Source organism: Camelus bactrianus, chromosome 4 (assembly GCF_048773025.1).
Source record: "Camelus bactrianus isolate YW-2024 breed Bactrian camel chromosome 4, ASM4877302v1, whole genome shotgun sequence".
In the NCBI taxonomy this organism is placed as follows: domain Eukaryota; kingdom Metazoa; phylum Chordata; class Mammalia; order Artiodactyla; family Camelidae; genus Camelus; species Camelus bactrianus.
The window spans coordinates 48,936,832-48,960,068 of NC_133542.1; the positions used below are offsets into that span (position 1 = coordinate 48,936,832).

The window sequence follows — 23,237 nt, forward strand, 5'->3', positions numbered from 1 at the left end:
TAAATAAGTCACTTAACCTCTCTAAGCCTCATCTGTAAAATGCAGACAATAACAGCAACTACCACATCAAATTGGGATGAGAATTAAATAAGTGCTTGACATAGGACTGACATGCGCTAAGCACAGGATAAAGGTGAGTTACTGCTGTTGCCGTGGTCTCTTTTCCTTTACCTACACAGTTGCAAATAAAGTTACCATTTCCTTTTCCCTTTTTTCAATAAGGTTAGAAGCTCTCCAAAGTCTTCCTAATGTTTCTAGAATTCAGAGTTCAGCAAGGAGGTCAAAAGGGTCGGTTGGGGCCCTGAGGGGATACTCCATGGAGTGACAGGCGAGCCAAGGTGCTCTGAGACGGGCTGGGTGGGAGCATTAGTATGGGCTCTGCTCATATGCCCTGCAGTGGGCTTCCAGGTCCCAGTCTGCCAGTTAAATCCCTGAAACAATTCTGGGCATTCTCAGTAAAGCTTCAGTGAATGGGGAGTTCTAGAAACAAAGCGATTTGGATAATATAGTGATTATTATAAGGATGGCTGCTGCTTTCAAAATCAGTTCCCTCTGAACAAAGTCAAGTGGATCATGAGTAGAGTTTGAAAATATCATTTTCTCTCTGCCACCTCCTGACCCTGCGCCATGAGAACAGCCATAATGCATCACTCCAAAGTCCTTCTTTGGCTACATTTTCTCTGAACGGTGACTGATGATGTTCTTGCCAAATGGCAGGAGAAGGGGTCTGCTTTAGCCAGCAGCTGTGGAATGTGGGCACTGATGAAGATAGATGAATCCATCTACTCAGTACTTTGGAGCTACCACTAATTTTCTAGATGACAATGACACTTCATCCTTCCAGCAATGTAGACTGTTCCAAAAAGACTGAAAAAGTAGAAAATAGGCAAAAGAATGCCCAAATCAGTCACCCAAAGGTGTCACAATGTTCACGCCTTTCTTCAAGCAAGAATTCTTAGACCTTCAAAGACCAGCTCATGACCAATTTACTCTTATTTTGCACATGATTCTAATAAACTTGGCTATCTGATTTGGGGTCCAGACCAAAACTAGGTCAGGGATATGGTCACCTCCAGGCTGAGCTTACCCAGATCCTAAGTCAGTCCTAACCACGGAAGGATAAAGAGCAGAAGTTTTCAGCCCAGGAGCAGGGAGCCTAGCATGAGTCTTATTGTTCAGGGGATCCCAGGGCGCCTCTTTATTCACTGTACTCAAACCTGAGACTAGATCACCTGGCTCAGCAAGGCTGACGACTTGGCCTCTTTCCCACAATTTCTACTAGGACCAGAGCCCAGTTCAGTCTCTGTGGTTCTCACACTCCCTGGAGGTGGGAGTAGGGTATCAGAACCTGATTCCTGCAACCACCAACAGCTGGTTAGAGAATTTTTGCAATAAACTAATCTCCTAAAGCCATAGTACTTCTCAGACACTGGAAAGTACTTCTTTCCTAGGTTTTGATGTACCTTGGAGGATGCTGTGTATGTTTGTCAGGGGAGAAGAGACTGATGTGAGCTTTTCACAAAATCTTCTATTGGAACATTCAAGAAGTACCCTTTCCCCTTTGCATGCCACAACTTCAGCCCCTCCCTCCCCCAAAGCACCAAGGAATGAATAAAGAACAAGCAGGAAGCTCACCTTACAAGGCTTGGCATACAAAGCACTTCCTCAATTTGTTAAAACTATACCCATTAATCCTCTAAGAAGCAGAGAGCTCAATTCCAGGCTTTTAGATCTATTTGTTTGTTCAATAAATATTTATTGAGCTTTTGCTCTGTGCCTGGCCCTGAGATAGTCCCTGGGAGATCGGGGAGGGGGGTGGGGTGCGGCACAAGGGAGTCAGACACACCCAGCGCATGCCCTTGGGGTGCTCACAATGGAGCAGAGATCCTCAATCTGTGCTGCAATTCACAGAGAGAAACAAACACTTAGCAACTAACCTAGCACCAGCACCCTGATCGCTGAGGTCTTAGCAACTAATCTAACACCAGAACCCAGATCATTGACCCCATATGAGGCTCACACTCCTATGATTTCAGCCTGGCACAACTACTCATTCCTAGAAAGGTACAGAGAGGAAGGCATCTCACCAGTCTCACTGCACATTGTTACATAAGCAAAAGGATAAAGAGTAAAATAAAGGAGCAGATGAACACAGATGCTCATTGGGCAAACTATGCCATTTAATTTTCTCACCTTCCTAGAACCAAAATAAATAACAACAACAAAAAAGTAAGCAATAGGAAGCCACTTACATTTCATTCCCAAACAACATGGAGGAGGACCAAACAGGTGCCCCCAGAAGAGGGATAACTTCCTCAGCATCCTCTGCCTGACCATGGTCAGGTCACACTATGTGCGATGGTTTCTGTCTTGACCACCTGTTATCCAGTGAGATTCTCACAGGCGAGGTCTGTGTCACATCCTAGAAAAGGGCCTGGCAGAAATTCCTCTCCATCAGAATGTGTAGCATTAGGGTGCTGGAGCAGAAACAGGTGGTGCTGTGGCAGCCATCTAGGTGGGTGACTCAGATCTCCTTTGAAGAGAGAACCTACAGGACAAGTGCTGTCAGCTAAGCCTTCAGCTGTAGCTTCAAGATCTATCCGCAGTGTTTAATTAAGCAAAGGACACAAACTTCCCAGGCAGCCTTCAGCCAGTGACTGAGTTGGGCAGGGATTCTAGAGCCTGGCTCTTTTGGTGTCCAATACGGGACCCCTCTAATAGGCAATCTTTGCTCTGCAGCACCTCAGTGGGCTGGCCAAGACTTTCTGAGAGCCACGCACCAATCTAAGACTCTTCCTCCCAACTCTCCTTCCTTCCCCTCTCCTTTCACAGGTGTCAGAATAGCATTGTGGTCTGAGGGTTTCCCTACCTCCTCTTTTATCTTTCACAGGTACTACCCCCAAGACCTTTGGCACTTGTAAATCCATCTTGGCATTTACTTCCTGAAGGACTCCAAATGATAAGTGTCCATGACATTCACGCGCTCCTCTACACATCCCAGCCTCCTTTCAAGTTAGGTTGGCCAATGAAATATGAATAGAAGTAATATGTGTCACTTCCAAGTAAAGATAGTCAAAAATCTGGTGTGCCTTCCCTGTGGATTCCTCCCTACCCTCTTCTTCTTGAAGCCACAAGATGGGAGAGTGACAACACAAGAGCAGCCTGGAGCCCTATGTTCTCGCTTGGAGGACAGCCTCCCAAGAGGTTCGACCCACACTGGATTTGGGTGAGTAGTATATAAATTTGACTGTGTTAAGCAATCAGAGATTTCAGAATTTGTCTGTTAATGCAGCATAGCCTAGTCCACCCTGACTAACAAAAGCCATATCTCCTCTACATGTATTTATTTAGCACCTCTATTTGCACCCCTCTCTTACACTTTCAGCTTGTTCATTTCTCTGCTGAAATCTCACATCTCTGCGTGAAGAAGTTGATGTTACTCTGTCCAAAGGAGGGTAGGCCAAACACATGAAGAAGAGCCCTTTAAAGATCACGTTAGCAAGCTAAAACTCTCAGCCAATACCAAGTTCTAAACAGGCTCTAGTGTGTTATTCCACCCACCACCATGAGGGGTGCCTGGCTAGGTCTGAGGAATTGGTCAGGGGCAGGCATGGCTAAGGGCATTTCCCTCATACTAGGGAAGCTCAGGGGTCGGTGCTGGTGGAATCATGCAGAAGGCAGCTACAGCTTAATCCTGATATATGGGAGCCCCTGTGTCCTATGGTGGTGGGGGGTGGGGGCCATGGAGCAAAGACCCTGGGGAAGTGATCCAGAGAAACCATTCATTCTAAGGGATGCAAATTCAGAAGGTAGATTCTAATTTATTCACTTATAGTTCAGCTCAGCAAACATTCACTCATGCCCACTGCAGGTAAAACAACGGGGAATCGGATTAAGCCCTGCCCTCACGGAGCTACACTCCAGCAGAGGAGAAAGAGATAAATATGGCTATGACACATGACAGAATGGAAGATGCACTGGGAGATACACATGAATAAAGACCTTGTGCTTGCATCCTTTCTCAACACCTGTCTCAGCATCCCATTCATTGTTGGAATGCAAGATTACAGGCAACACGGCTTTACGTTTACATCATGTTTTGAGGTTCCACATCCATTATATTTATTCCTAGTACAGCCCTGTGAGGTCAGCATAATCACCCCCACATGGTACAGGAATAATGAGAATGGTGACAAAATAGCAGTGAATGTTTACTGAGCACTTACGGTGTACCAAGCATTGAATTACTTTATCGGGATGGTCTCCACACTCTATCAGGCAGTTAGTATGTTACTCCCATTTTACAGATGAAGAAAAGGGGCAAACTGGCTTGCCCAAGGTCACCAGGCAGGTATGTGGTAGCCAGTGGGGATACAAACCCAGGTCCCTGACATGTTGAGAAGCTCATCCAACAGGTGCTCTGGAGCTAGGGGAACTGATCTGGTTTTGTGCCCAGCCTCATCCTGCAGGGATTCTCTCTCCTTGTTCCCTTGCAGTGCAACTGACTCCAGTTACTGTCTTGCCCACCAGATACCCCCATCACCATGACTCCCTCTCTGCTGACCCTCCCACCCAGTTACTGCCTTGCCTCAGAGCTCCCCCATCCTTTCACACTGCCTCTCCATCTCTGTTCAGGCCTCAACTGCCCCTTCAACTGCTACAACAGCTTCCTGGCTTCTCTGTCTCCACCCTTACCTGTCTAACATCCAGCCTCTACACTCCTACCAGCCCTAATCACATCCGTGTTTGAAAACATGGCATTCAGGGCCTTCCACACCCACCACCAGGCTGCCTTTCCTTCTACAAGCCCTGCACTCCAGTGGAAACATAAGTCTGTGCTCCCCAGACACACCTCACATGTTGTGGCCTCCATCCTTTGATCTTGGGGATCTTTCCTGGGATCCAACCTCCATCTCCCAGAGCCTGCGCCTCCCTGTGTCAACATTATGTTCACCCTTCCAGACTCATCCTGACATCCTCTCCTCCAGGAGGCCCCTCTTGACCTAGATATGGTCTTCCCTTTCTCTCTCTTTCGTTTGTTTTTTTTGGTGGAGGGAGGTGATTAGGTTTATCTATTTGTTACTTTTGGTAAAGCTACTGGGGATCGAACCTGGGACCTTGTTCATGCTAGGCATGCACTCTACCATTAAGCTATACCCTACCTCCTTCCCTTTCTCTTAATACCCCTGGCATTTATTGTTTCTTTCTTGAATATAGCACTTCCCAAGTGGATATCTGTGATCAGACCCACCTGGCATCCACCCCCCTTTAATAGCCTCTGATGTACTTCGAGGAATCACCTCTTCACTCTGTATTCATGTGTTGGATGGGGCTGACCTCTATCCTCCTCCATGAAAGGCTGGAAGATGTCCCAGGCCCATCAGTATCATGTTATTGGTCCAGGGATGGACATATGAGCCAACTCAAGCCAATGAGAGCTAAGCTTGGGATTTTTGCCAAAACAGTCAAGAAAGAAACACTCTTCTTACTGGAGTTTCTAAACTTGGGAGTGTATAAACTTGCAGCTGCTAGGGGCCATCTGTACAGCCAAATTAGGAGACCCTGCCTGAGGGTAAAGCCAAACACAGAGGAAATCAGAGCCAAGAGACAGAGAGGATGACATTTTTCAAGTGTCATTTGAGTCTCTGGATTCAGCCTTGCCTGAATACAGCCCACTCCATCAACCAAACCTGGGTTTCAGTTACTTTCAACAAGGTTCCTAAGCGATACACCTACTAAGGGTCAGGTACCATGCCAGGTAGTGGGATATAATCACAAAGAAGATGTGAGCTTGATCCTAAAAGAGCTCATTTTCTACCTCTTTATTTCTGAGAACAGCTGTATTCAGATATAATTCACATACCATAACATGCATTCTTTTAAAGTCTACAGTTCAATGGTTTTTAGTATAGTTACAGAATTGTACAACCATCAAGATAGATCACTTTCTATCTTGCACTGAAAAATGACAAACATGTGCTTGCTCTGTTCTCCCCTTTGCACCAGCTCCTCTCCTGGACCCAAGGCTAGGTTTTCTTCTTTCTGCAGCAACAGCAATTACAGTAGGTGCTCAATTAATGCCTGCGAGGTTGTACTCAGACCTCCTTGAAAAACCTGGCTTCCATCCAACAGTTGTTTGGGTCTGCTCTAAAGCACAACGAATGAGAGAACAGATATTTAGGAAAACCACTCAAGGACTATTAGGATTACAGGCAATGTTTTTGTACTTCTCCATAATTTTCAGTTTTTCTAAAATGAACATTACCTTAATCAAATCAGAAGAGCCAACATTATTTTCTAATCCATTCCTTGGTTATTGTTTAATTTTATGAATGTGGCTACCAAAGAATGAGAAACAGCCACGTAAAGAACACTTCCGTACCTGAAAACTTTCTTTAAAAAAGACACTGTCCCTCAGAGTCTTTCAATCAAACATGTAAGTAATGTAATCCACCATGTTTACCTTTTAACCTTAACTGCCAGGAAGCTCAGAGCTAAAATTTAATACACAAAAATGCAATAATCATCTTAGCCCAGGTTCTGGGTTCAGTAACTTCAATACTTCTATGCAGTTTCTGATGCTTCCTTTTATCTCTATTTTCAGTTGTCTTGTTTATGTTTTTATATACTCAAACCTTCCCTGGACTACATAAAGAAGTATTAGCTTAAGTGATTTGAGGTACATCAGAGAAGAGAGGTCTTGCTTAGCAGATGCTCTGATGGAATGTTTAATTTTTACAAACACATGGGACTGAGTGGGGCTTTGAATGTTCTGTCCCTATTGTAATTACAGAAGAAAGGCAACCTGGATAAGTGTGTTCGGGAGGCACCTAGATAGAGACAGGTTGGTCCCAATGATCAGATTAACCCATAAATCTCCACCTCTTTGAAGGCTGTGTGGACACAGGTCCATCTTGGCTGCCCACAGTCTCTGGCCATTGACTGACAGCAAATGTTAGCAAAGGCAGCCAAAATGCGTTCACCATGTGCATCCTGTGTTCAGGTCTACAGACAAGTGATGCAGCCAGCAAGTGACTAGGGAGGACACACAATTCATAAAGACATCCTACCTGAATAAAACAGCACAGACACTCTAACACAGGCCCCAAACATGCTTCAGATCACTGTGGATTTTGCTGCAATTACCCAGACTGATCCTTCCTTTACTTTGGCTTGGAGAGAAAGGACCTCTACTCTAAAGATGAGTCACTTGAAAAAATTATTATATCACCCAGGTATTCTCCCAACCATGACACCTCATGGCAGAAGATAACATGTTTATTTGATTGAATATCAGGATTCTTTTTTTCTGGTGATAACTTCACTGACTCTTCATGAGATTTCAAAAGTGAGAAAAACAAGTAAGCAGGATTATTATTTTAGTTGTGACCATTTTATCATATCTAAAGTCACAATGTCTTACTTGTGAATCCACGCCAGAGGAGAATGAAGGGAGGAAGGCAGGAAACATTTATTTAGTGCTTACAGCATGCCAGACAGAGCACTGGCTGCTGCACCTAACAGCTCAAGGCAGTTTCCACTCCGGCCTGTTATCTCCCTTAAGCGTCACAATACCGTCCTGCAGCATATCATGGTCCTATTTCTTCAGAAGTGGAAATCTAGGCTTAGTGAGATTAAATACCTTGCTCAAGGTCACCCAGGGGGGAGACAACAGGTTTCTGACTAGAACTCAGGTCAGACTCACCCCAAAGCCCATGCTCTGTGACCCTTCAAATGGCTAGATATGCTTCCCTGTTTTCATGAGGCTGAGATTACCCTCTGCCCTCCTTCCTCATGAGCTGAAGTGCCTTCTGACTGCCTCCTCCTCTTGACTTTGGGCCCCCTCTCACTCAGAAAGTCATCAAGATACACTTGAAAAATAAAATAAAGCAGCATCAACCCACACGCTGAAATTGAGCACCGTTCCCTTTGATGCCACAAACAAGCTAATGTGAAATCTCTCTCAGGAAAGCTTTCTGAAGGGAATAAGCTGACAGTGAAAACCTTATGCATCTGACAATATTTGGTGATGATGCAAGCAGGGCTACCCTGTCCATAAATGGTTTTGTATCCAAAGAACTGGCTCTCCCATGTCCTTTCCAAAAATATATATGTGGAGCAACAGAAACAGTACGAGAAGACGTGGCTCAGTATAACTGCATTGCCCTCTCCGTTTATGCGTGCCGACAAGTACCCCGGAGAACTTGAAATGTTCTGGGAAAGATAGGAATGTCATTCAGAAATGATTCCGCATGGGTTGACTCTGCATAGCTCCCCAGCTCACATCCTCCTGGGGCAGAGGAAGCCTCTCCGCTTGCAGCAGCCTGCGCGCACCGCCACCAACTGCCACCCGTTCCTTCACCTTTTATTTACAGCGCAGAGCAGGCTGGTTCATCAGTGAAAGGGGGAGGCGGGGAATAAAATGCAATCCAGATTTCTGCGCTTTCTCCCGGGACCAAAAAGAGAAAAAAAGGGGGGGGGTCAAACAGAGAAGGAAGCCGATCCTAGGCTGCAGGATTAGCGCGGCAGAGCGACCGTCCTCTCCGAAAGGGGTTTGCACCGGGGCTCAAGCAGAAGCGCCCGGGGAGCCCCTGGAAGCCGGGTCAAGCGCAGCGCCTTGTCGGGGCTTGGCGCGGTGGAAGAGGCGCCAATCAAGCGTACTGCACAGGAAATCACTGCCCCCTTCAGGCCGCATCTTAAACGCTGCGGCCGGAGCGTAGGGGCTCCCTGAGTCCAGAAAAACTCGCAAACCCGACCTTGCGCGGCGGCCGATCGCTCCTCCAAGGCCCCACGGCGCACCCCAGCCCTCAGGCGGACGGTGACGATCTGCGCTAGGGCTTCAGCCGGAACCCAAGTTGAGGGTGTGAGGAGGGAGTTTGGGATGGAAAGCTCTTGGCTCTTCTGCTCCCCTCAGAGAAGGAGGCAGGGAGGGCAAGCCGGCTTCTGCGCTCTAAGTCCGTGCTTCAAGTCTGCGCCCGGGGAAACTGCGCCCGCAACTGCCTGGCCACCAGCAGCGGCGCGGCCGGGCACCCCGGCATGTACGGGGAGACACCTCTCTGAGCAACTAACCCTCAGAAAACCGCTCGGGCCACAGGAACCGCCGGGCACACGCAGGCAGCAGCGCTACAGAGTCGGCGGCCCCACACCGGCCCGCGCCGTGCGGGCTCCGAGCTGCTAGCGCGCATCAGGCGCCCATCCCTGCTGCGCGCTCTGGCCCCTGTGCTCCCCGAGCCCTCCGGACCTCAAAGCACAGCTAGGCTTTTCTGGGGCCCGCAAGCAGGCCTGTGGCCTCTCTATCCTCGGGTGGCCCCGTTTATAATCAGTGCGCCTGTTCCTCCCACTCTACAGCCCCACCAGCGGGACCTGGCAGGGGTGACCGCTGAAGGCCTTTTGAGGGGGTCCAGTCCCCACCATCTCCACTCTTTCTCTGGTTAAAAGGGACCTTAGCCTTCTATTCCACATCCCACAAGCATACACACAAACAAAATCCCAGAGGAGGAAGATGCTCAGCAAATCTTGGTACCAGCTGTGTCAGCCAAACCCGGCGGGACCCAGGGGGTGAGCACTGAGCCCCAGCCCGCGGTGCCCTCGGTAGGCATGGGCGGGTCAATCAGGGCTCTGCCCAAGGACTGAAGCTTGCCTCTCTCCAACACGCCCTCCCCCATCGCCCCCACAGCCCCGACGGCGCGGGCGGCCGGACACTCACCTCGGTGTCGTAGAGCCGCAGGTCGAGGAAGTAGGGGCGCAGAAGCGACTCATTACGGATCTGCTCGATGGCCAGTTCCACGGCGGGGAGCACGCCGCGCCCGATGCTGCCCTTGGCCACCTCCTTGGTTAGCGGCATGAGGCCCATGATGGAGAGCGGCGGGCTACTGGGCGGCGGCCGGGGGACGCCCCGCGCCCAGCCCCAGGCCCCGGGCGCGAGCGGCAGCAGTAGCGGCAGCAGCAGCAGAAGCAAAAGGCGCGCGGGTGGCGGTGGCGGCGGTGGCGGCGGCCCGGGCTGCCCAGAGCTCGGCGGGGAAGCCATGCCGCGCCGCGGGCTGCGGGCGCCGGCTCACTCGGCCCGCATGGCCTGGCCCGGCCCGCCGCCCCGCGCCAAGCTCTCCCCGCGGCGCCCGCGCAATGGCGCCGTCCCCGTCCCCGGCGCCGGCTCGGGCTCCGGCTCGGCTCAGAACGGCCGCGGCGGCGGCAGCGGCGGCTGCGCCCGTGACGGATCAATCACGCCGGGAAGGGGTGGGAGCGAGCGGGGTGCGGGAGGCGGGGAGCCAGCGAGCAAATGCGGAGAGGGGGGCCGGCGTCTCCGCGCGCGCCTCTCTCCGGCGCGGCCGCCCCGAACCGGGCCGCCTCCGCCCGCCCCCGTGCGCGCTGAGCCGCTCTCCCGCCGAGAACCGCTCGGCGGCAGCCCCTGGAGCCCGGCTGGGGGAGGGCGGGCGGCAGGAAACGCGGGAGGCGAAGGCGAGTCTGCTCGGCGGCGGCTTGGGCCGCCTCCGGGGACAGGGACGGGCCGTGCGCGCCGGGGGAGGGGAGGCGCTGGCGCTGCGGCGGCCGCGGGGAGGGCTGCCTTCCCAGCACACGCACACATGCGCCCCCGGCGCTCCGCAGCGCCGGCTGCCCGCTGCCCGCGACCTCCGGGGACCAGAGCGCCCTGGGACAGGAGCTGGGGAAATGAGGGCGGTGTGCTGGCACAGGTAGTGGCCGCCGCCGCTTCGCCGAGCTCCTCCTGTAGCACCTGCACTGTGATTTGGGACTGCTTCTCAGAGGTCTGGCTGGGAAGGTCTGGACTGTGAGCGCGCCACCGAGGCGTCCTAGAGGCACCTGCAGCCCACGCTTTCCTGGCCTGCGCGGGTGCCGGGGTGACGGGGGTGCGCTGTGAGCCCGAAGGGGCGGCCGAAGATGCCGCCGGCGCTTGAACGCCCCTTGGTGCTAAGGTGTCCGGCCCTTAGAGTCTTTCCTGTTAAGTCCCCCTCCCTTCCCACCAGACTGAGCCGCCCTTTGCCAACCCCAAGAGATTAGGGTCTTCACCTTGCGTGTGCTACCGCCCCCTCCAGGCATTTGGCCGCCCCTTGGCCCCATTCCCAAAGAGGGCTCCGCCCTAGAATTCTTCCCCGGGCTCCCCCTTCTCTGGGTCGGAGCACTGTCCATAGGCCAGAGCAGATCCATGCTCCTCTTGACTTGGCCTTCTCTCTGCCGGGTTGCACTGGCTCTCTGGCTGCACTGGCTAACCTTAATTAAGCAAAGCAGTCCTGTAATCTGACCTAGAGCCTGGGGCCCCATGTACCTCTCCAAGCTTGAAGAATAGGAATCGTGGTCGTTAAAATATAAAATCCTAAGAGGTGATTAATGAGGAGGACACTATAGGACATCAAATCTGAAAACCTCCTTGAGCCTGAAACAACCATTGTGGGCAATATGGACGACCTTGTAACAAGGTTGAGAGTTTAACCTTCACTGAACACTTGCTTACATGCCTTATTGTGGAATCCTCACAACAGCCCTAGGAACTAAATACTGTGTTTACCTTTCTCACTTTACAGATGAATACTCTGAGGCTCAGAGAGGGTCTATAACTTGTCAAAGTACATAGAACTATTAAGGGAGGACTGGAACCCAGAGCCATTAAGAGCTCTATACACAGTGCAGTGGAAGTCAGGATGGAGAACAGGTTCTCCTATGGGAGGGGGACTGCCCTGACTTCGGATTGTTCTGAACCTTGGTTCCCTTGGGCATGTGGTGAAGGAGTTGGACCACATGTCACCCACAGACTTGCTCTTCTGGGGTGACTCAGAGGCAGCCCTGAATCATAGGCCAGGTTGGTTATTATCAGGAAGCACGAAGATGGAGAGGAGAGGCTGGTACCAACTCCTGGAGAGCACCTTGGACAGCTCTGGGGAAACCAGGCCAAATTCTCTCTGTCCAACTCTTTCTAGGCTTCTGCAGACACCATCTCTCAGGCTCCACTTAGCATTTGCTCCTGTCTAAGCTGGAGGGTTTGTATGGGCAGAGCTCACTTGAGCATGTCCACCAAAAAAAAAAAAAGATCCAGAGGACAGTTTAATCCCCAGATGCTCTCTTAACTGGTATCTTGACATCACAGATATCCCCTAGTCATAGGTTTCCAGCATCTGCCATTCCTCAACTTCTCAGCTCAGGTTTCTGAATGAAAATTTTCACTCTTTTTTCCCCTTTTTTCCCTTAGTCATTTGTGTTTTCCTTGTATGCCGTGCCAATATGGAGTATCCACTGACACTTACATCTGGGAATAAGTTGAAAGCTGGTATAACTTTGCTTGATATTTACTAAGTGGTTGAAGGCCCTGCCTGGCAACTACTTGTAAGCCTCTCTGTCTTCACTTATGGAGTGACCTGGCCCATAGACACGTGGCCTGGGACTAGTCCTGACCTGAGGAGCACCAATCTCACTCTCCATCAGCCTGGCTCCAGGCCAAGCTGTGATCTCATGCCCCATTTCTAGTGTCTGAGCATTCCTCTGGTTCCCAGATTCTAACTTGGCCTGAATTCCAGTTTGGGTGACTGGATCCCCAGCGTGCTTCCTCAGGTCTGAGTTCCTGCCTCGGTCACCAGCCTTGGGTCCATGTTCTTCTAAAGCTGGAATTTAGCCTCTTACTTGATAATAATTCACTCCTTCAATCAATGTTTTGCATTGTCTACTGTGTGCTGAGCAGCATCCTAGGAGCTGAGGATACAGAAATGAACAAGTCAAACTAAAATCCCTGCCCTCATAAAACTGACATTCTAATGGAGAAAGAGAGACAATAAACAGAAAGAGGAAGATATTTTAGTATGTCAGTTCATGAAAAGTGCTATGGATAACAATACAGCAGGAAAGAGGATTGAGACTGATAGGGCACGGCTACAATTTGAAATTGGGAGGTCACAGAAGGACACACTGAGATGACTTTTCAGTAAAGAGCTAAAGGAGGTAAGTAAGCAAGAGACGCAAATAGTGTTCCAGGTGGAGGAACTGCAAGGGCAGAGGCTCCGAGACAGAAGTGTGCCTGGCATGTTCAAGGAACCATCAGGAAGTCAGTGTGGCTGGAATCGAATGAACAGGGGAAAGCAGTAGTACCCAAGGTCAAAGGCAGGCAGGACCAGGTAGAACCTGGGCACTGACAGGACTCTGGCTTGCACATGACAGAGTGGGGAATAACTACAGGGTATTGAGTGCAGCAGTGACATGATCTGATCTATTTTAACAGGATCTCTCTGGCTGCCAAGTGAAAAGTCGTTGGTAGGAGGAAGGGAGGAAGCAGAGAGACTGGTTAGACAATCAGCCACTTATGGTAGCAGGAACCAGGCTACAAGCAGAGGAAGTGGTGAGAAGTGGCTGGGTTAATACTCATTCTTTTTATTATTAATGGGAATAAAATGCACTGGCAGATGCCAAATCTCAGGACTATGGTAAACAACTTGCAAGAAATGTAGTAGAGACTTTAGAAAGCAATGTGCTCAGGGTCACACCCCTAGAAAGTGATAAAACATGAATGTCAGTCCAGGTCTGTATGGCTTAAATCCTCACCTTCCTTCCCAAACTCTGCCTCCTTAGCAGTCCTTTCTCCCTACACACAAGAACCAGAAGCTAGTGTCCAAACCCTAGTTTAGAGTTTGGGCTGTGTTGAAAGATGATACCTGTTCCCCTTCTGGGGACTCTGGGGGACCATGCACGGTCCATTGGTTGCCCGTCAGCAGGACACTCCATCCCTTTAAGCAGGATCATGACAATGGGAGGCTAATCAGGCCTCACCCTGCTGCCTGTTCTCCTTCCACATTGGGCTGGACACCCTTTGCCACTCTGGTGCCAGCTGCTCAGATCTGCCCTCCCCCAGCTGCCTCCTCCTAGGAACTGAGTCCAGTTTCCAAGACCCTGTTCCCAGTCTGACCTGTCATCCACACCTATCTCTATTCTAACTCTCAACAACAGGGTGGTCTTCTTTTATGTTTTTCTTTTAAAAAAATTATAAGCCATCTTTACAAACATCTCCCGTATATTTCTTATTCATGTGTGCACTGAAATGTTTCTTTCAACCAAGTAGCTGTTTTTTTAAGTACATTGTTTGTTTTCATTTCCATTTTTTAATGGATAAGTTATGAATGATGGCTCCAAAAAAGATTAGCTGCATGAATCTAAGTTGCTTTTCTTTTTTCACAAGGCATGTTTTTTAAACCGTAAAATTGGGTTTCAAGAATCAAATGTGGTCTGGTGACACAGCTGGAGTAATAATAATAGCTACCATTTATTAAACACCTACCTACTCTGTGCCAGACACCTTGGTATGCATCATCTTAATCTTCATGACTGCCTGAAAAATAGGTGTTAGGATCCCAGTTTTGCAAATTATGAGACTGAGGTCCAGATGGATTAAATCGCATGTCTAATGATACCCAGCAGAGGCAGCAATGGGGCCCAAACTCAATCTGTCTGACCCCAAACTCCTGCCATCACCTCTACTCCACATGCCTCTCCTTGAAGATGCCCTTATTTGACTGAGGAGGAAATAGTCTTAAAGAAGTAAAGAATGCTGCTGAGGGTCAAAACAAGAAAGAGGTAAGATGACTTGGCCAAGGTCCCCCACCAAAGTAGAGATGAAGCTGGCTCTCCTTTGGGGTTACCAGGGGACAGCATCTGGCCAGGAGACAGTCTGTGACTAAATCCTTCAGGAGTCGTGCCAAGTCTGGGGTGCACCAGCAGAACCTGGAGCCTCTCATTCCACCCATGCTTCTCGTTTGGTTTGAGAACAGCAGAAGGATAGGGGAGTCATCTTGCTCCATGTCGGCTGGACAGGTCTTAAGCGTGCATAGGCAGGAAATTTAGCTCATAACTGAGTGGTCTCCAGAAGGATACCACCTCCCATTTAGAGGTTTCAAAAACAGTAAGATCCTTTACAAAGGGGATTATAGACAGACAAGAGGCACAGTTTAGGAACAGAGCCTTAGAAGAGAAAGTGTCCTATCAAGTGTCTGGTCCAAACACTCACCAAACCTTAAGGACAATGGTGAGTTTTGGAGTCAGGTGGTCCTGGGTTCAAATTCTGGCTTATCAATTATTAGTGGTACCATTTTAGGAAAGTCACTTACCCTCCTGAGTTTCAGTTTCCTCATCTGTAAAGTGGCAATAAATAATTGCTCTTTCACAACAACAAGATTATTGTGAGGATTAAATAATAACAAAAGCTAGTATGTATTGAGCACTCACATGTGCCAGGGACTCTTCAAAGAATTTCACATATAATGAACTCTCTTATTAAGTAAGATGATGCACAGTACTAGGCACTTATTAGGAAAGCAACTAATAATAATAATGAAAATCATACTGCTGGAGATGGCAAGATCAGTGCCTCCTGAGGTTCCCACTCCATTATTTGATTAATGGGGTATTTGCATGCTGTTTCTTAGGCTCCACCTAAGCCTTTTGACAGCATCCACTGTGGAACTCAGTTTGTTGCTGGAGTCTATGGTGCTCCCCCTCACCTATGGTGGCCCCTGACAAACGACAGCTCACGGGTACCTCATTACTCCAATCCAAATCAAGCCTTCTCTTCCTCAGGAGATGTGTACCCAGATTCTGCAATGTTCCCTGGCCACCAGTCTAGAGTCTATCCACAGCTCTCTTCAAAGGTGATACCCAGAACTGACAACCAACCCTCCTCATGGGCTGAGAAGGATATAGAATAGCAGGGCCATCTCTTTGTGCTCAACACTCTAGACTGCTGTCCCTGGTGTCCTCACAGTCCAGAGTTACCTGAACTTTGCTAACAGCCACATCACTCCTTTGGATCATAGGAAGCTTGTGGTTCTCCAAGAGCCCTAGGTTTGATTTCTATAGACTTGCCGTGCTGTTTCAAATGAACAGCAAGCCAGATCTCTCTGATCTGTTTATTAGCAGTTTAATTCAGGGACCTACGTACAGGCTTAAAACATTCCGTTCATAATTATGTCCCAATGTTCCAGCCTATTGAGGGCATCCTGCATCTTGGAACTGTTCCTCTTCATATTCACCACCTCTCTCAGTTAATGCCATTTTTATTGGACAATCTGATTTTCTTCCTTAACCTGAAGCATGGGTCGAAACATTAAATAGGAGAATAACGAAGACAGAGCTTTGTGACTGCCCACACTGGGGATCATCTTCCCTGTCTGGCCCTGTGACCAAACCCACTGAAAATCCCCCAGCTTCCAAATTCTGCAGTCCATGTTTCTCCATCGCACACTTCAAAATGTCGTGAGAACACTGCTAAAGTTTTTTCTGAAACCCTGATGCATACTGTCTTCTTATTTCTCTGGCCTGTTAGATTAGTAACTCTACAAATACAGGTGATTATGGCTGGGCTGGTTTTTGGTGAACCCACATCCATTCTTAGAGATCACTTCCTCTTCTCTATGTGATCACAGATTATTTGCATAATCAGTCCTTCTCAAATTCTGCCAAGGGTCAACGCTCAAAACCCCTTATGATGAGGTCACCTTTTTAGTCTCTCAGAATATCGAAACTCTGCTGCATCCCCCACCATGTAAGCCTTCCTTTCTTTCATCCCCCAGAGATCCTTAGATGCTCTCTCTGTATCCCACCCACTGTTTCATCTGGACCTGGAGACGTGGGCTTATTGAAAGAACCTAGGTGCCCTCTCTGATTCACCTCATCCATCATTTTCCTCTTACCTATGCTCGCTCTGCTATTTCTGTTTGCTGCTCATTCTCCACCAAAAGTCTATTGTCTCTCTGTCACAAGCCTGGAGGTGAGAAAGTTTTGCGTTCTCTTTATCCTCCACCCATGCTTGCTCCAAGTTCACCCTACAAAGCTCCTAGGGTGGTCTGCGACATTATTCCAAAGCCTCAGCTCATTCTGGGATTGAGTGCCTGCATGCTCCAGCAGGTTCCTCCATTCTGGACCCCTACTTCCATGTTTTTCTCTATGGCCCCAATTTATGGTGGGGGGGGGTTAACTGTATTGAACCATAACATACATACAGAAAAATGCATGAATCTTAAGTGCACAGCTCAATTAATTTTCATAAAGTGAACACACCCATAAAGACAGCACCAAGAGCCAGTATCTTACTAGCACCCAGAAAATCCCATCATGTCTCCTGCCAGTCACTAACCTCCCTCGGAATAACCACCATCCTGACCGCTAACAATATTGATTGGTTTTTGCCTTTTCTTGGTCTTGATATAAATGGAATCACCACCTGTCCTCCTTTGTCTCTGGCTTCTTTCACTCGGAGTTATGTTTGTGAGATTCACCCACACTGCTGGGTGTGGTTGTAGACCTTTTATTCTCATGGCCGTACGGTTGCCTCAGCCTTTTATAATCTGACTTCCTCTCATGTATCTGTGTGCAGCCCCTTAGTTTTCTCTCTACCCACCCCTTACCTGGCTGGTTGCAATTTTCTAACTTGTGTCCCTGCCCCTAGTCTTACCCTTCTCCAACCTAACCTTCATCTGCCCTGTCAGACTAACCTTTCCAGAGCTTGGCTCTAATCATGTCTCTCTCAGCTCAAAACATTCTATGGCTCTCTGTGGGTACAAACCCTCAAGACTGGGATTATAGGCTATTTACAGTCTGGTTTCAATGTTTCCTCCTTCAGTAACCAGCTCTCCTTCTCCACACCTTCTATCTTCTAACACTTAAAATATATTAGTTGGTCCATAAACATGCCTGCTCTTTTCTGTTTCTATATCTTTGCTCATCCTATTCCTCCAACCTGGAATATTCTTCCCACTGTCTCCTATTCGCAACATCCTTCAAGACCCAGATCAAATGTCACCTCCCTATGATATCTCCTCCAGTCACTCCAGCAGAAATAACTGCTACCTTCTCTCAGCTTCCATAGCAAGGCTTGGCTCATGCTGAGAGATATCACTTATCACTTCTTTAAAAGTTAATTACCACATTCACCCATTCTAAGACACACATTTTTACTCATCTCTGGAATCAGGATGCACCTTGCCACTGATGGCATTTTATAATTGGCAATATTTTTTTTCTTTCTTGGTGATACACAAAATAATGGTGTCATAGATTTGATGAAATACAATATTTCATTTTTTAATCTCAGCATATTCTAGAAAGACTCTTTGGCATCACACTGCATTCTATAGTTAGTGGTCTATATCCTTGGGTCCTTCTCCATATGTGAGACCATAAGCATGCACAAAGCACACGTGTATGTTTGTTGAATGAATAAATGTGCATTATTCACTATTACCGGGACACCTTCTGCATGTGTTTCTATAGTGGGGAGAGGAGATGGCATGGAGAAGCCCTCTCATCATGGTTCTTCATGAGGCTTCTTGCAAGAAGGGGAGGAGGGCTGGAGGTCTGGGAGGAGGGCTGGAGGTCTTGCTTCCCTGTGGCTGGTATAGCTTGGGGTTGGAAAAGTCACACAGGGTTCATTTAGGGCTGAATTCTTGATTAGCAAAGCAACTTCAATGACAACATCCTCCCTATTGGGTAAAATATGATTTGCTTTTCACGGATCTGGTTTATGGCCTGGTTTTCAGGAACACACTATGATCAGAAGCAATACATCCTATCCTGCCAATCTTGTTTCAAGCCTCTTTGAATAACAACAGTGAGTCTTTTTGTTTGTTTGTTTGTTTGTTTTTTGCTAATGAAATCTGTTATTCCCTTTGCCCCACCAACCCGGCTCTATATTATATTAAAAAAATAAAGGACAGGATAAAGAAGTTGTGGTATATTTATACAAAGGAATACTACTCAGCCATAAAAAATAAAATAATGTCATTTGCAGCAACATGGATGGACCTGGAGATTGTCATTCTAAATAAGGAAACCAGAATGAGAAATAAAAATACCATATGATATCACTTACATGTGGAATCTAAAAAAAGACAAACAAACTTATTTACAAAACAGAAACAGGCTAACAGACATACAAAACAAACATATGGTTATGGGGTGGGGCAAAGGGTGGGAAGGGATAAATTGGGAGTTTGAGATTTGCAGATACTAACTAGCATAAATAAAATAGATAAATAACAAGTTCATACTGTATTGCACATGGAATTATATTCAATATCTTGTAGTAACTTATGGTGAAAAAGAATATGAAAATGAATGTATTTGTTCATGTATGACTGAAGCATTATGCTGTACACCAGAACAGCACAACATTGTAAACTGACTATACTTCAATAAAAAATATATATATATATACCAAAAAAAAACCCCAAAGGACAAAGAAAAAGTGGCATCCAACTGAAGTGATATTTTAGTTACTCTTTGCCCACTTCTTAATATTCCAGCCACTCAATCTTCATAGGTGATTTTAATAAAATCCAGCATGTTCAATTGTTCTATTTTCAAGTGCTTCTAAAATTTGAAAATACACAGTATGTTGTCAAATGCTTTGAGATGATCCACTTTATATGACTAATGATACTGCCTTTTTCTGATATTACATGACCCTGCACAAGTGTGTGACCCTAAGAGCCCCTGACTTCAGATAGATCCATGTCTACCTTTAAAGGATGGGTCTGGAAGGAAGTTTGCTTCCATGTCCATTAGGAATCCTGTGCCAGGGAACAATTTTATAGGATTTTTTCCAGTTTTAGGTTGGTTTGGTAAAGAAGTCACTTTATGTATCAGATGTTGCTTTCTGTTGAGTGGTTTTCCTGGGTATTTCAAGGACATGGAGACTGCCAGGCCGATAAGCATGATAAAGTTCAATTGCATGGCCATCTGGACTTCCTTTGGGGAGTTTGATTGATATCTTTATTTTGTCAGGATCTTGGAAAGCAGTTAATTCTTTTATACAAAGTTCATGCTCTTTTAGCAAATTGGATGCCTCTGGGAATTTTCTAAATTTCTTCTTCTCCTTCAAAAGATGGATACTTCACTTGCAATGTGAAAACAACAAATAAAAAGTTTCTTACTGTCAAGAGTGGCAACCTCTGGCTAATAGGACCAGGGATGAGAGGTAATGCAGAGGTGAAAGGGACCTATTTCTCACCTTAATCCTTCTGTACTGTTTGAATTTTTTTTTTTTTACCATGAACATGTATTCCTTTTATTAAAGAAAAAAAAAGTTTTTTGTATCACTTTGCTCTCTGTTTTGTTATTGCTTTGGGTTCTATTTTTCTCCCTCTCATATTTTCATTTTGAGAAGTTCAGCCAGAAGATGACTCAGTTCATTAAAAAAAAAATCCAACAACAACAAAACAACAAAATGATTTTTTAAAAATACTACATTTGGTTTCTATTGTTTACTATTGCTTTCCTTTTCAATTTTCTTTTTATTTATGGTCTGATTTTTTTTAAATATTAGATTTAATCTTATAACAGAAACAAAATAAAACCCTTATGTCTCTAAAAAATAAACTTATTTGGGGGGAGTTAGGCAACTTTTAGGAAATCTAGGGGAGCTACAGATCCCCTCTGCAGGGGAAGGCACAGGCACACAGCTCCAACAGCGTACTGCCCTGAATATCTATTCAGTATAATTGAGAGTGCAATGCCCTTTGCATAAATTACTTCATTTAATTATCTCATAATTCTGAGGCATTGTTATGCCCATTTTATGGAAGAGAAAACCAGAGTCTTAGCGAGGTTGAATGGTTTGTCCAAGGTAGCACAGGGAAAGTGACAAAGTTTGGGTTATCATTCTGATTTAAGGGGCCAACTGGACTTTTCCACTACATCACAGCTTTTAGGTTAAGTGGACTGTTGATTTTCCAGCATCTCCCATTGTTTTCATTTCCTTTGTTAAAAGTGGGTACCTAATGCCTCATGTTGTCTTCTTTGCCATCTCTCTTGGCAAGCTTCCCTGTGGCTTGCATGTTCTTCTCTGGACATTGTCCCATACTGGTTGTGAGTCTCCAAGGGGGTCATTTTGACTTCGTGTCACTTTGGATGTCCTCAAGGAACAACCCAGAAGGAAAGTCATAGGGGCTAAAATTCAATCCTTCTCACTTCAGCACCCCTAACATGTAGCACCACAACGCCTAAGGCAGGGAAGGGAGGTGGGGGACACAAAGGAGAGATGTAGACTAGGAAACTGCATTCTGCTCCCAACATGTCAGCACTTGGAAAGCTCCTTGCCTTCAGCTTCCTCTTTTTAAAATGGGGGAATGATGGTCGTGAGCAATTTTTAACAAGAAACATATCAGGCATTTACCATGTGCCTGACCCTGTGCTTAGCACTTTATAATTAGACATGGGCAAAGCTGGGATTCTAATCTGGGTCTGAGAGCCTCTAGGGCCTTCTACATGATGCCCTACCACCTCCTACTATGACACTCCAACAGGATCGCACTCCCTAAACGACGGGCAGAAGGTCAAAGGGACATGAGAAAACATGATCTTAGCAGCCATATTCCCAACGTCCCTAAAACCTACCAGACTGCTCTCCAGACAGTGGTGCCAGTTTAACATGGTGCACAAGTTTGCCAACACTGAGCATTACCCAACTTTCTAACATTTTTAATTGATGGCTATAAAATGGAATCTTGCTGTTGTAATTTGCATTTGTCTCAATCACTGGTGAGGCAGAGCATCTCGTCATACACTTGTCAACCATTCAAGAGTCTCCCTCTCTGAAACTGATTCTTCTTGGGTTACAAATATTTCTTGTATAAGCCAAATACTAATCCTTTGTCAGGTTTAGATATTACAAATATCTTCTCCTTTCTGTTAATTTTGTGACCTTCACTTTTAAAGAAATCTTTATGTAGCCAAATCTACTATTATTATTTTTGATGTCCCTTTTTAAAACTGAGGGATAGGTGATGTACAATATTATATAGGTTTCAGGTGTATAACATGGTGATTCACAATTTTAAAGGTTATATTCCATGTACAGTTATTATAAAATATTGGCTATATTCCCTGTGTTGTGTATCCTTGTAGCTTACCTATTTTATACAAAGTAGTTTGTACCTCTTAATCTTCTACTCCTACCCTGCCCCTCCCTCCTTCCCTCTCCCCTAATTTGTTCTCTACATCTACAAGTCTCTTTCTTTTTTGTTATATTCAGTAGTTTGTTTTACTTTTTAGTGTTCACATACAAGTGATATAATACAGTATTTGTCTCTCTCTGTCTGACATTACACTTGGTATAGTACCCTCCTTTTTCCTTGGATAAAGATGGGAGATACACACACACACACACACACACACACGTACACTGGAATAGTACTCAGCCATGTTGCTGCAAATGGCAAGAGTTCATTCTTTTTTACGGCTGAGTACTATTCCATTGTGTGTGTGTGTGTGTGTGTGTGTGTGTGTGTGTGTGTGTGTGTGTGTGTGTGTGTGTATCTCCCATCTTTATCCATTTTTCTATTGATAGATACTTAGGCTGCTTCCATATCTTGGCTATTATAAATAATCCTGCTATGAACACTGGGGTGCATGTATCTTTTCAAATTAAGGCTCTGTGCTTTTTCTATCTTATTAAGGAGTGTGTCCCCACTTTCCAGCTCTTTGACCTGGGGCAGGTCACATCCCCTTGGTCTCCTGTACTGTAATTCTATAAGCCTGCAGAGAGCAAGAGTGAAAGAGTGAGAGAGCAAAAGAGAGAGAGAAACCTGGTCTTTCCTGCACATTTTCTACATGGCCCAGTTTTGAGCTCTTGACTCAGGGAGAGTCTCTTCTCTGTTCCCCAGGCTGAGTGTTCACCACTAAAGAAGGCTTTGTTTTCTGGGGTGTTAACTTTCCAGAGAACATACTAGACACTGTCTTCATAAACAACACCACAGTTAGAAAACAGCAAAGCAGAATATGAAGGAAAGACGCATGTAACAAACCTGGTTTCCAAACCAGGTCCCTCTCAGGAAATAGCAAGAAAAGGAAGTAAATAAAAAGTTGAAAGTCAGCATTTCTCCCTTCTCACTTTCCTCGGGTGTCATGTCTCAAGGAAATAGATATGTGCCAAGTTCATTTTCATTCCCATAATTTCTTTAAAGGGTTCAGAAAGCGATATATTTCATAGTTGTGAGGAGACAAAAAGAGCTTTGGATTTAGATGTTTGACAGACCCCAGTCTAACATGCAGTTGATTTGTGATTTTTCACAAGTCACCACACTTCTTTGAGCTGCAGTTTCACCTGGAGAATGAGATTTATTATGTATCCCTTTCCTAAAAAGCGCCAGCCAATTAGAGAATGGAAATGGAAGTGCTTTGCAACTTTTATAGATGTTTTAAGCACCTACTTCATGCTAGGTACTAGGGTTATTTTTCTTATTTAATTCTCACAATCA

At 46.4% G+C, this 23,237-nt stretch overlaps 1 protein-coding gene across 4 annotated transcripts in view; it reads right to left on the reverse strand.

The window, feature by feature from the left end:
- The window catches only part of GABBR2 (gamma-aminobutyric acid type B receptor subunit 2), a 353,312-nt gene that overhangs the window by 325,494 nt on the left and 4,581 nt on the right, over window positions 1–23,237 (reverse strand). Inside the window, exon 1 of one of the 4 annotated variants that reach the window (XM_010952930.3) lies at window positions 9,707–10,481. The exons of 2 other annotated variants lie outside the window; for them this stretch is intronic. In XM_010952930.3, the coding sequence (XP_010951232.2) occupies window positions 9,707–10,027 (321 nt within the window). In that variant the 5' untranslated portion in view covers window positions 10,028–10,481. Of the gene's footprint in view, window positions 1–9,706; window positions 10,482–23,237 lie in introns of those variants that run through there. One more of the 4 variants, XM_074361883.1, reaches the window with a different exon arrangement.